The sequence below is a fragment of the Sinocyclocheilus grahami genome, unplaced genomic scaffold (assembly GCF_001515645.1).
Source record: "Sinocyclocheilus grahami isolate Dianchi unplaced genomic scaffold, SAMN03320097.WGS_v1.1 scaffold543.1, whole genome shotgun sequence".
NCBI lineage: Eukaryota > Metazoa > Chordata > Actinopteri > Cypriniformes > Cyprinidae > Sinocyclocheilus > Sinocyclocheilus grahami.
The window spans coordinates 530,371-544,933 of NW_015505722.1; the positions used below are offsets into that span (position 1 = coordinate 530,371).

Sequence of the window (14,563 nt, forward strand, 5' to 3'; positions counted from 1 at the left end):
CTGAGAGGCCCCGGCTTCGGGTTGGCTTGCAAAACCACTCCAGAGAGTCCATATAGTAGACCCTGTTGAGTTCCTCCGTCCCCTCGGCAGCCAGACGTGGCGGAGCGTCCGGCACCAGGCCTTCACTCACTGAATCCTCGAGAACCGGTAGAAGGCTGGGTTCCATATGTAAGACCTAAGTGGATCTCATATGTGTAAAGTCCACGGTATAGCCTTGAGCCCGTGTTTCCCCGGCAGGCTTCTGCCATTCCAAGAGGGTTCAATCAATGAAAATGGGAAGGGTGACCTCTGATGGTTAGCCGACGGAAGTTCATGGACCGGATTCGTGACAGAGCCCCCCCCCCCCCCCAAGGGCGGCTCCAGACACCCAAACAAACACAACCAAAACCCCACAAGTCCAGGAGGGTGGTGGAGTGGAGGGGGAACTGGGGGAGGGACGGAGGGTCAGGCCCATGAAGTGGAGCAGGCAGAGCAGGGAGCCATGGCGGGGCAGGCAGAACAGGGCAGACTGTGAGTTCATGAACGGCCTCCTTGGCCATGGCAGGGCGGACAGTGAGTTTGTGAACGGCCTCCGTGGCCGTGACAGAGCAGACAGTGAGTTCGTGAACAGCCTCCGTGGTCGTGACAAGACAGTCTGGGAGTTCGGAAGCGGCCGCCACCACCTCAGGAGGTTCTGCAGCGGATGCCGCCACCTCTGGAGGTTCTGCAGCGGATTCAGGCATAGGAAAGACCCTTGAAAAGGACTTGTGGATAGGAGAGGCCTCTGAGACAGACTCATAGGCAGGAGATGCCTCTGGGGCAGATTCAAGGACAGAAGAGGCCTCAGGAGCAGACTCGTGGACAGGAGAGGCCTCAGGAGCAGACTCGTGGACAGGAGAGGACTCTGGAGCGCAGTGTGCAGCCCACACGCTCAAAACGGCGACCGCCATTACGGGCAGTGCAGTAGACAGTGGGATGCCTGGTGGGCTTGAGAGCGTAGGGACCACTGGAATGTCAGCCGCTCTCACTGACATCAGTGGTGGGTCCATCACACTAGCAATCAGTCTTTTCAGTCCTCGACCAAGCTCTGCATTCGCATGAGCTTGGGCACTATAGCCCCCCCCAAAAATAATCCTTAGAGGAGAGGCTCAGGCGTGGTGGCCATCTTGGCCGGGGACTCGGGCGTGGCGGCCATCTTGGCCGGGGACTCAGAAGTTCTGTTGTGGCAGGTACTGTAGGAGAGCTGTGTTCTTCATCAACAACCCCCACAGTAAATGCAGAGCCACTCAATCGCAATGCATAATTTCTCAAGAGTCCATTGAGGGATATTGCGTGGCATTAAATGTGATATGTTTTTAACCAAACCAAAACGAAAAATGTCTTTCATGAAAGTCCACCAAATGACACAACTTACAAAAGTCTGCCACATAATCCTCTATAGGCCAGCTTCCTTGGCGAAGTCGAATGAGACGATCTGCTGGGTTCATTTTGGTGGTCGTGTATTCTGTAACGAATCAGTTCACTGAAGGCAAGAGTAATGAAGAACCCATGTGCAACTTCAATACAAGACAAAGACTATGGGAACATGATGGCTACTTATATCAGACAATGAGGGTCACATGACAAGAACAAACCAATGGGAAACAAGACACATGACTAAGACAACCAATCAGAACATGACACATACACAAGGCAGAGATACATGAGGGCAAGGGAAGCATGACACTGACAGCATGAAACAATTACAAAATAAAAGACATGGAAACATGAACAAGACAAAACCCAAACACCACATTACAATTACATAGGGCACTTTTTAAAGGGATAGTTCACCTAAAAATGAAAATTAGCCTCAGCCAGATCTACACGGTTAGAAAGCAAGCCTAAAGCGAAGCACGCAAATAGGAAATGAATCACAGAGAGCAGCGTGCTCTTCCCCCAAACTCTCCAAATAACACTCATGAGAGTCCTCTTCAGAGATGGGTCGTGAGGGAGGCACGCATCTCTTTGCAGATTCACTCGACATTATTAATAAACTAACTTTCACTTTCAACTTATTATTTTTTTCTCTTGATTGATACTGCTTTCAGCAGTGTAGCACACACACACACACACACACACACACACACACACACACACACACACAAAGCGGTCTTTGAAGACAAAGAAACCTGGATATGTGACCGTTTCATGTCTATTTATAACCTCTGCATTCCAGTGACGTCACCGACCGAGGTAATTTAAGCCAATTCTTGGCATGTTTGACACACATGCTTCACAACCGGTCGAACAAAGAATGTTCTCATTAGTGTTACTGAAATGCAACATCGAGTGTAGCTTTTGATAGGAACTAGAGATTACGGTTTTTAAAGTTTTAAATATGGATATTTTTCTTACACAAACACTTTGCTTTGCTTCACTTCAGATTGCATTTAGTGAGTGAGTGAAGTGAAATCTGTCAAGTATGGTGACCCATACTAGGAATTTGTGCTCTGCATTTAAAGGTGACATATTATGCCCCTTTTTGCTATATGTAATATAAGTCTCTGGTGTTCCCAAAATGTGTCTGTGAAGTTTCAGCTCAAAATACTCCACAGATCATTTATTATATAATTTAGAAAATGCCTATTTTGAGTGGAAGCAGAAACAAGCTGTTTTTTCGGGCCTGTGTCTTTAAATGCAAATGTGTTTTTCGGGCCTGTGTCTTTAAATGCAAATGAGCTGCTGCTCCCCGCCCCCTTTTCCAGAATAGAGCTGCAGCTTGTATCTGCTAAAAACACCTGTTTTGGTTCTGATTATCATGTTTATCGCGCTGAAATCATGCGTTTTAAACCATATGAGTTTAAACTTCTGATATAAGGTTTTCTGAGCGCACACATCCGAAGCACATGGACAGAAAGCGGCTGTCACAGCATGTGAGTACTAAACTAAATTCTCATTTACACACAAGTTTATGTTAAAAACACGCAAGTTACAAAAACAGTCGTTCTGTGCTCGTCTGTGCAGCCAAAGACGGAACAATTAGCATGTTTTGCTCAAACTTTCGCCATGGCATTAGAGCTGGTATACCGTTGTCGCTTGCAAAATCAAAATGATGGCGCCTTGAGTGGAAGTTTACAGATTAAGGGGTGGTAATATTATAATGAGATACCTTTGCCACGTCACCAAGGGAGCGAAATCAGAAGCGCTCGTTTTCTCAGACGCTTGCAGAAAAAGGCTTTCCAAAACAAAGTGATTGGGTTAAACTTTTTCACGTTTCCTTGGTTGGTAGATGCACCGGGGACCTGACTATAGCACTTAAAAAGTCAGATTTTCATGATATGTCACCTTTAACCCATCCAAGTGCACACACACACACACAGTAGTGAACACACACCCGGAGCATTAACCCCCCCGGAGCCGTGTGGAGCACTTTTTATGATGGATGGATGCACTTTATTTTGCTTCAAAATCTCGACCCCCATTCACTGCCATTATAAAGCTTGAAAGAGCCATGACATTTTTTAATATAACTCTGAATGTAATTGTCTGAAACAAGAAAGTCATGCGCCTAGGGTGAGTAAATCATGGTGTAATTTTCATTTTTGGGTGAACGAACCCACTTTTACACAATGTTTAATGCACATGCAGGATTTAATGCAAACGGGAATCACAATTGCTGAAAAAATATGTATCACATGATTAAAAGTTGTATTGTGATTCTTGTGCACAGCCAACTGGAAAACAAACAAACAAAACAGCAAAACAACAGCAAAGTTTAAGACAAAGGGTGAAAGTAAAAGAAGGCTTAGTACAGCCTGATAAAACCTTTGACTCTGGCCACTAGACGGGCACTGTACCCCCGGCAGCCCCCAAACTCTGCCTATGCTGACAACCCTTGTGTACTGACTGTGTGTGTGTGTGTGTGTCAGAGGTGAGAGTCTGTGTGTACTTCCACATTCTTGTTACTCATAAAGTATGTGCTTTACCAGGCCTTCACAATTCACACACATGCAGCTTTACAGTCTGTCATTTCATGAATAGTTACCAGAAATCCTTCTTGCCCTACGTACGGTGTGTACTGCACCAGAAGCACAAATCGGCGATTGTCAGATGTGTTATTGAACTTTCATGCAGGATAACCGCAAATAAGAATTTTGACCGATTAATACTATCAGTTAAACATTAAATGCATGAATATTGCTACACATATTTAACATCTACTGTACATGTATAATGTCTATATTAAATGTGCGCACTTTCAAGTGTTTGTGCGGAGTGTGAAAGCTGAAAAGGCGTGTGCTTATACTGCATGACAGTTAGCATAGAGGCACCGGCGCGATCACACCCTGTCATTTTTGGTCATACAGACAAGATTAATTACATCGTTCGAATCTGTTAAGGGTCTACATTTGTTTGTGTACACTCACAATAACAACTAAACGTTGTGCGCTATAAAATAATGGTCGGGAATATTAACCGAAATGAACATCCCTATGCAGGATCGAAGGAAGGAGTTTGAGGCTAACTTACAGAAAGTTGGACTTGAGCTGGAGACTGAGGACAAATCTGTGAGTGAAACATCTGAAATCACGTATGACACCAAAACCCCTATCAGGACATCGATATATATATTATCAGTCATACTTCGATATAACATTACACATTTTCACCTGTTATTGTTCATTTATAATAAACTGTATTATTAGACACAGCATTAGTAAAAAGTCATGCACCAGTGTTTGTCTTTCCAGGAGTCTGAAGATGGGAGGACATACTTCCTGAAGATCCACGTTCCATGGGAAGTGCTGGCAACATATGCAGATGTTTTGAAAATCAAAGTGCCTTTTAAAGCCAATGATATTCCAGATAAAAAAGACGTACCCTTGAGCTGGCTCTGTACTCCCTACCGTCTGCCCGAGCATGTGATGCAGCCTGAGCCCGACTACTTCACCGCCACCTTTGACAAGAGCAAGACTGACTTCTTCCTCATCGAGGATAAAGAAACCTTCTTTCCTCCATCCACACGGAACAGGATTGTAAGGAAACCAGTAGAAATGCCAAGAATACATAAAATTATTACAAGATATTACATTGTAGTAACCTCCATTGCAGCATGGCCTTATTAAACTTTTACTGAGGAACTGCCCTGTGACCAAAGGCTTAGTTTATTTTCTTCTCCATGTAGGTATATTACATCCTTTCCCGATGTCCATACAGTAAAGAAGACAAGGATAAGAAGGGCATCAAGAGGCTGCTGAACAACGGGACCTACGCAGCTGCCTTCCCTTTGCATGACGTAAGTCTTTAACCGGGGAAGATGTGCATTCAGTGGCATAAACCTAGATGTTTCTCTATTCAGAAGGTTTTGTGCCATAGAAAAAACAATAACGTTAATGTCTGTTTTTTGTAGTGTAGGTACTGGACCAGGTCTCGTGATGCTAACTGTGAGAGCGAACGCTATTCCTTGTATAAATACTGGGCTCGTTTCAGCAGCTTTTACAAGGAGCAGCCGCTCAACCTCATACGGTGAGACCAGCAAATCCCTTGGTTTATATTTAACTTCCTTTTATTAAAAACACACACAAAATATTACCTTGACATTAGGGCTGGGCGATATGGCCCAAAAAAATTATCACGATAAAATTTTTCATATCAGTTGATATCGATAATTATCACGATAAATTTCACTTTTTTATTTCTTTTAAGTTTAAAGGCCGATTTTTGCTTTTAAGTGAAAGTTGTAGAAACCAGACCATTAATTGTGGTTTAAACGACCCTTTATGGTCAGAACATGACAAACACTTCACATTTTTTTTAATTCTTTATACTTTTCCAGTAATTTTTCCTGAACTAAGTAAATATCTCAATAGAAAAATGTGTTTCTTAGTTTCTGCATGTTGATATTGTGTCAAATCATGATTGACATTTTCAGTCTTTAGACAATATTCTTTATTTTGATAATTATGTATTTGCTCTAAAATGTCTTAAAAATTTATAAATATACAGTCAAGAAATCTATTTTAAACAGACATTATAAGCAATTAGAATCCAAATTTTCAGATTTTTTTTTTTTAATTTTTGTTGAAATACTTTATCCTATCCCAGCTTAAACTACTAACCATTAATAGGTTGATTCGACCAATAGTGTGAGTTTGAGGGCGGGACTGTCTTCTTGTTTGAACATTTACAGACGGGGCAGTGTTCATTAAAGCAGTTTTTGCATGCAGAATAATAGTGTGCAGAAATTCACGCGATGCAACGAATAAAAAGAGTGAAAATATAGTTAAAAACAAGGTTTTAATTTTTTTACACATTTTTCACTAAATGAACACCAGGAAGAATTACATTTAATAATTTTCATTGATATGCACCAATATAACAATACAAGTTATTAAAAAGCAATATATAGCTAGGTGTATGTACTAGGGCTGTCAAAATGGTTGAAAAACTAAATTCGAAATTTTTGCTTAAATATGATCAAAATTCCAATTATATTCAAATTTAAAATGCATCATTTCAGTTAGGGTGAAGAAAAGCTTTTGGCTTCTCTCCTGAGGCCACAAGAGGGCGCATCGAGCAAAATATTACTGCACGTTTATTCAAAGCATAAGATAACATGACTATCTGTGAAAAAAGTGCATAATTCTTAAAATAATGCTTATAAACCAATTATAATTAAGTTGCTTAAACAACTATAAACAATACAGCATCATGTATGTATGCATAGTTTAATACAAAGTGCCTAAAGCCAATCACACAGAGTACATTTTACATTTAAAAACACGAGTTTGCAGTCGTGGGGAAAAAACCTTCCATAAAGTCTCGAGATATGTTTTTTTCAAAGTTGGACTTGCATTAATTTTACATGGCTTTCTAAACATGCGGCTCTTTTGTGCAAGACGCGAGTGCAATGGTGATAGATGTCCCTCTAGAAAATGCGCAAAATATGCGTTCTGTGTGAATGGCTTGGTTACAGTTTTGATGTAAACAAGATCTTCTTCGCATTGATGTTCTCTTTTCACGCAATATTTGTAATTAACAACGCAGCAGCACCGCATCTAGTGGCTTCAACTGAATAGGCTAACAAAAACATTATAATGCAATGACACTTACATCGTCATCACATCTTGTGTGCCACTGATAAGGCTGCCTCCTTAACGCACACCTAAAATTCGAATACAACATTTTTGCATTCGAATGTGGATTTTTATTTTAAATTTGACAAATATTCGAAATTAAAAAAAAATTTGACAGCCCTAGTATGTACTAAAATATCTACATTAAAACATGTAAAATGCCAAAACAACATTTTCGAGTGATGATGGAAATAATGAATTGAATCAGAATTATGAATCGATTCATCGAAAATAAGTAAAGTTGTTTTTATTGCTGAAGTTTATTAACACTATTAAGTCTTTCTTAACAGTCTCATACTCGTGAGCCAAGGAAGAATCACATATCTTCTCTAATGACGTATAGTGAACTTAATAGCATATTGAAAGCACCGCAATATTTTTATTATAATTTTTGTTACTCAAATAAGCTGATACATATTTTGCACTGCTTTTGTTAAAGAAATTGCGGCCGGATGGCAAAAGCTGACTCCAAATCATCAGTTCTTATTCTGCTGGATCTATCTGCTGCTTTTGACACTGTCAATCACCAGATCCTCCTGTCCACCCTCTCATCACTGGGCATCACAGGGATTCCACTTCGCTGGTTTGAATCCTATCTCACTGGTAGGTCTTTCAGGGTGTCCTGGGGAGGGGAGGTATCCAAAGCACATCAACTGGTCACTGGGGTTCCTCAGGGATCAGTTCTTGGACCCCTCCTCTTCTCCATATACACAACATCACTGGGTCCCATCATGCAGGCACATGGCTTCTCCTACCATTGCTATGCTGATGGCACACAGCTCTATCTCTCATTTCAACCAGATGATCCAACGGTGGCTGCAGTTCTCAGGCTGCCTGGCGGACATCTCAGCTTGAATGAAAGAACATCACCTTCAGCTCAACCTGGCAAAGACTGATCTTCTCATCTTCCCTGCCACTCCAACTCACTCTGGTGATTTCACCATCCAGCTAGGTTCGTCTACAATTACTCCATCAACAAATCTTGGTGTACTCTTTGATGACCAGCTGACCTTCAAAGACCACATTGCAAAGACTGCTCGATCTTGCAGGTTTGCATTGCACAACATCAGAAAGATCAGGCCCTTTCTAACGGAGCACGCTGCACAACTTCTTGTCCAGGCCCTTGTCATCTCTAGGCTGGACTACTGCAATGCTCTTCTGGCTGGACTTCCATCAAGCACAATCAAACCTCTACAAATGATTCTGAATGCAGCGGCACGACTGGTCTTCAACGAGCCCAAAATAGCCCATATTTTACCTCTCTTTATTTCCTTGCACTGGCTACCGGTTGCGGCTCGCATTAAATTCAAGACATTGATGCTTGCATATAGAACAGCCACAGGCTCAGCACCCGCCCACTTCTACTCACTACTACGAATCTACATCCCCTCTAGAAGTCTGAGAGCTGCTAGTGAGCGACGCCTTGTGGTACCATCACAAAATCACTTTCCAGAACATTTTTGTTCACCGTTCATGGCTGGTGGAATGATCTTCCCACCCCTATCCGCAATGCTGATTCCCTGACAATTTTCAAGCGACAGCTGAAAACTTATCTCTTTCAACGCTATTTGACTTCATTCTAAAAAAAACAAAAACACTGTCTTTCTCTTTATTTATTCCTTCCCTTTCTAGCTTGTACTTATTTGAACAATGCCTAAAACTTGGTATTACGAGCACTTCCCGTTTCTCTTTATGTATTACCCAATTGTAAGTCGCTTTAGATAAAAGCTTCTGCAAAATGATTAAATGCAAAATTACTAAATGTGAAATTAGCTCAAGGTTCCTTATTAAATAAATGATCACTAAATAGATGAAATCTAGAGAGCGTGAGGCGTTGCTGACACTTTGAGCAAGTGGATGGAGGTTTCCTTGATTAATGTGTTTCCTGTACCACAGGAAGTACTATGGAGAGAAGATTGGCATCTACTTCGCTTGGCTGGGTTTCTACACAGAGATGCTCTCCTATGCTGCAGTTGTTGGTCTGCTCTGTTTCATCTATGGTGTGGCCACCTTTGACGAAAACGTCTGGAGGTGAGGATAAGACTAGAAAACTAAAAACAGAAACAGAAGATGGTTCATTTTAATGCCTGCTATAGTGCCCCTTGTGGCAGTGCTAAGAATGCAACGCTTGTAATGTACAGTATTATGAATTGCTCTCTGACATTTCGTAAACACAACGGCATGTGAAATAAAGCTAGAGTTAAGTATAGTAATTTTGAGTTTGGGTTCACAGAAACGATTTGTGTTGTCTTCTGCAGTAAAGAGATCTGTAATGATACCATTGGTGGGCAGATTGTCATGTGTCCTCTCTGTGATAAGAAATGTGGCTATTGGAAGCTCAGCACAACCTGTAGCTCCTCATGGGTGAGTGAAAAAATAACTGTCCATGGTGTAACAATTTTTACATCTTTTATTTATTTATTTACCTATGGAGCATGTTTTTGTGTATTTATTAATGTACCTTCGTCTGATTGCCTTGTAGCAATCGTATCTGTTTGACAACACAGCGACGGTGTTCTTTGCGATATTCATGGGAATATGGGGTGAGTAGTGAGCTCTTGTAACTGTTGTATTGGTTCTAGAATTGTATTTGTTACCTGTCTCTAAATTTGTTACATCAAACTACTGCCTACACCTTCTTTACTTTACCTTGTGCAGTTTGATGTCAGTTGATCAGCCAATGAAAATAGGTATGAGCCATCATTTAAGAGAATGTGTTAATGTTTGAATGTAGTTTTAATTGTTATGATCATGGTGAAAATGGCACATACGCTGCCTAAATTTGGTAAATATTTAATATTCTCTTTTACTCTGACTCCCCCTAATGGTAAAATATGATGCTTGTTCTTAAACATTTAATAAAATCCTCATGTTGTCAGTCAGTCATTTACAACAAACGTTGTATTTAGAATGGCATGACACCTGGTTGCAATATAAATGATTTTCTTTGAAATTATGCATATTTAGTACGCTTTATAAACAATAGTAATATGCAAATAATGCAAAAGAGGGGCATCATGGGGTGATTGAGTAGAGAGCTGCAATAATGACGTGTTTTTGTAGGCCAACCCAGAAGGTAGCATCACTTCCCTCGACAAAAACCATGAGCCTTTGAAACATTGCAGAAAATAAGCTCTTTGACCAACAAAAGTTTAGGATTCTTACACGTTTTGCTCAACATAATTATCTTCACAAATGAGCACAACTTTTATTTTGAAGCCTAAATACAAGGCTATGAACAAACTGCAGTCACATGACTTGATCCACCAAATAATTGCCCCTGAAAGTTTGAGTTAGTACTCATTTAGTCGGTCTCATTTAGCCACTTAGCAGCTGCCTTTTTCAAGACAAGTGAAGCTTTAAAAAAAGAGGTTATTACTGATGTATTTCATGTTGTAGAATAAACATGAAAATATCTTGAGCTCGTGTTAAACACTGAGCTTATTTCAGAGATTTAACCGAAAGCCCATTCAAAAAACATTGACTTCAGGATGATGGAACAAGAATTGCAAAAATGCTAACTCTGGGTTCTGGATTTTGGCCTTCAAAAATGCATCATCATACAGCACTCTATGCGTCCAGGAAACAAACACAATAGACCATTTTGGAGTAGACGTCACAGTTACGTCACTTGCAGCTGCACGTGCATTTTGAAAAACACTGGGAACAAGTGGAGGGAAACGGGTAAAGTCCATGAAATAAGAGAAAAAATGTATTGTGCTTCTGGATGTCAGAATCGGAATGCAAATCATTTTTATAGAATACTGTCGTCAAAGATGCTATTTGAAGCTAAACGCAGACGTTTAAACGGAAGAAATATGGATGAAACCTGCTATGATTACCCTATTTTAAAGCATAAATTAGATTTGAAAAATAGGTCTATATAATATTTACATAGAGGACATATGGTATTAGCCCTACAGTTAAAGCATGAAATACTATTTAAACCTATAACATTTACCTATTTTATCTCACAATTCTGACTTTTTTTCTCGCAAATGCAAGTTTATGTCTCTTATTTCGGACTTTATAACTCACTTTAACTCAACAATTGTGAGTTTGTCAATAGTGAGGGGAAAAAAGCCAGAAGTGTGGGATATAAATGATTCTAATGATTCTGAGCCGAGGGGAAAAGCGAGAATGACGAGTTGATTTTTCTTATCAGAATTGTGAGATATAATCTCGGAATTGCGAGAAAAAAGTCAGAATTTTGAAATATAAAAAATGTATTTATTCTATGGCTTTTCCGTAGACTGCTACTTAAAAGCTGTCATTTTCTGCCACCAGATAGGCTCCGCTCACAAAAACACAGAAATGGGTCTATATAGAGAGATTAAAGTTGTAATTTTTCTACGGTGTCAGTGACTCTGTTCCTGGAGTTCTGGAAGCGGCGTCAGGCCCGACTGGAGTACGAGTGGGATCTGGTGGACTTTGAGGAAGAGCAGCAACAGCTGCAGCTCAGACCCGAATACGAGACCAAGTGCACCCACCGTCGACTCAATCGTGTCACGCAAGTACGCATACATATCTAATGACCTAATGACCCAGAGATTTTTCAGTATGTAGTTTTACCAGAAATTACAATATTAAAGCAAAAAATAGCAAGTTTTGAACATATAGTGCTAGCTAGGGTCTTGGAAAGACTTTTCTGCATAGTTTAGTTCCATATGTGCTAAAGTACACCTGGCCGTAATTTGTAGACTCTGTTTAGTTGATTCAGGTGTGTTTAATTAGAGTTGGAACTAATGCTGCCTTCACATGTTATTGGAATTTTCCTACTTTCCACTTGTGGAGATAAAACTATGAGTTTGTAGCATTCAAATGCTTTGTTGTTGGAAAGAACCCATTCATGAGTTCACTATTGCCTGTTTCTTGTGAAAATCTTATTAAAGCCAAAAGGTATAGAAGATATTGAGTCAATATCAAACAGGGTTTGAATAAAATGTAACGTCCCATTCATTGCTAACCACAGACACATTCACTGCTCTAGATATTCAGCTTGCTGACGATTCTCAATTTTCAGTCAAATAAATGCTATTTTCATTTTGTTATTTATTAGTGCTGTCAAACGATTAATCGCGATTAATCGCATCCAAAATAAAAGTTTTCGTTTACGTAATATATGTGTGTACTGTGTTTATTTAACATAACACATGTATTATGTAAACAAAAACTTTTATTTTGGATGTGATTAATTGTTTGACAGCACTATTATTTATATATGTATATATTAGGGCTGCACGATTATGACAAAAATCATAATTGTCGATTATTCCCTTGAAACTGTAATTGCGATTATTAATTACGATTATCACAATTTACATTGAATGATGTTTATACCATTGTTTGATGCAACTGCATGCTGTATTTTATATGCAAATAAACAAGCTGAAAATACTCTAACTGAAAAATGTTTAGTGCTTTTCCTATAGTATTAAGCCTCAAATGTCAAATATACATCGGATTGGTTTCTTCTTTAAATAATAAAAAAGTAAAAATATGAATGGTATTATAATGTTATACTAAAACTAAAACAATGGAAAAACCCTTAAGATAAAATGTAGAAAGGAAAAACAACATATCTTAAGCGTGCAGAATAACATAAGTGGACTTTGAATGATTAATTGCTGCTTTGAACAATTACGTAATTGTGGCATTTGTAATTGTAATTGCGATTAGAAATTCGATTAATTGTGCAGCCCTAGTATATATACACGACTGTAACAACAAGAGAACGTAATGAAGATGTTGTGGGGAAAATGAATAAAACTTTACAGGACTACAGCTAAGTTTATGGCCCGCCCAATGCAGAAACTCAGATATCAAAATTACCTCAAGTTTCCCAGTTGTAAATACAACTTGAGAGGCCGTACATATTCGCTTTCTGACTAGGAAACCCGTATTTACGATACTTCTGATAGCATGTGAAGGCAGCATACACTCTGAAGGAAAATGGCTCTCGGGATCCCGATTGAGGAAAAGGATATAAAGGATGATACAGATAATTGTCAATTTATTGTTTACTTATAAATGCTCACTGCAAAATTTTCTTGAATGTCACCCTTTGTTCTGAATTTAATTGTTTGTTAAACTTGCAGCTGCTCAGCGTTGATTTTTAACTGTTCCTTCAGCAGATTTTATATTAGCTTTAAAATGTTAAGTTTTTTAATCTTACTTTTCTGCTTGGTTTATCTAGGCTCATATTAGACCCATTAGTCAGTTTAGATGGCATATTTAATTTGACAAAATGAAAATGAGGCTGTGATGGATGGACATACACGGTATGCACAATATATTATAACAAGGTCTTGCACACAGCTCTTGTTTTATAAACAGGGGTGCACATAAAGTGGTGCGCATGTGTGACCAAAATCAAAAATGTGCTGTGGAAATAAGTTCAGACCGCTCACTGACAGCTGTTAATGCACAATCACTGTTTTAGATCAACTAACTGTAATACTGTATAAGATTTCATTGAAAATGATGAAAATTCATGTAAAGAAATCAAACCGTAAAAAGGAAAAATAAATAAATGAAAATATAAGCATTGTGTTTTTAGGTGTACTATCCACCTTTTTCTTCAACGCGGAAGTAAGCCTATGGGTGAGACTTCCGGTTCATTAGCCGCTATAGGTAAATAACGGGGAGAATAACAACGTGCAGTAAACGGTAAAAATGTTTGCACTACAAACCAGTGTGTTCATAATTAAGATAATACATTAAACTAATATGATAAGACACACCAACTTTCAATATCAAGCAGCAAAACTAACTGTTTTGTTCAGCTAAAAATAGCTGGACGGAGTGGACGCAGATGAGACCGGAAGCCAGACCCATATAATTTACAAATGGCCGCGCCCATTTTTACGACAAGAAAAAGGTGGATAAAATAATAGTGTTTTTATTTACCGTATTGACCCGAATATAAGACGATGTTTTTTTCTTGGAAATGCATCTGAAAAAACGCGGTCGTCTTATATTCAGGATCTAGACTTTGACATGTCAATAATACACCCACAACAATAGGTGGCGCCAAATACTCATAAAATGAGGGTGCCATGAAATACGTAATGTAATGCGTGTTGTAAAGATCACGAGTAAAAACAAAAGAAAAAGAAAACCTTACAGCTGCACGAGTCGTGACTGTCACGTTAGCCTGATGGGACCAAACTCCCTTTGTGATTTTAAAACGTAAGACAGTACCCAGATTTGAAGACTACAGTAAGATTGAACTTCTACTGTTAATAAGATTTTGGTAGGCTACTGTTAGATGGATAGCCTAAATTCCTAATTCATGTTGTCCTAATTCAGATTGATTTTTTTTTTTTATGGTATATCAAAAAGTGTATATTTTTTAAATGTGATTGTTGGTACATTTTTACCAGTTTTTACCATATTTTCAAAACAAAAATTAAAATAGGAAAAATATGCAATATGAAAATAATTGAAGACAAAATGTGTTTTAC

The 14,563-nt window shown here is 39.1% G+C and overlaps 1 protein-coding gene across 2 annotated transcripts in view; it reads left to right on the forward strand.

Annotated features, from left to right (window-relative positions):
- Nucleotides 1-14,563, forward strand: part of ano5a (anoctamin 5a) — a 49,234-nt gene that overhangs the window by 18,191 nt on the left and 16,480 nt on the right. For both annotated transcript variants that reach the window (XM_016238576.1, XM_016238577.1), the window contains 8 exons: nucleotides 4,461-4,529; nucleotides 4,713-4,997; nucleotides 5,147-5,257; nucleotides 5,372-5,487; nucleotides 8,994-9,128; nucleotides 9,356-9,461; nucleotides 9,580-9,640; nucleotides 11,460-11,611. In XM_016238576.1, the coding sequence (XP_016094062.1) occupies nucleotides 4,461-4,529; nucleotides 4,713-4,997; nucleotides 5,147-5,257; nucleotides 5,372-5,487; nucleotides 8,994-9,128; nucleotides 9,356-9,461; nucleotides 9,580-9,640; nucleotides 11,460-11,611 (1,035 nt within the window). The remainder of the gene's footprint in view (nucleotides 1-4,460; nucleotides 4,530-4,712; nucleotides 4,998-5,146; nucleotides 5,258-5,371; nucleotides 5,488-8,993; nucleotides 9,129-9,355; nucleotides 9,462-9,579; nucleotides 9,641-11,459; nucleotides 11,612-14,563) is intronic.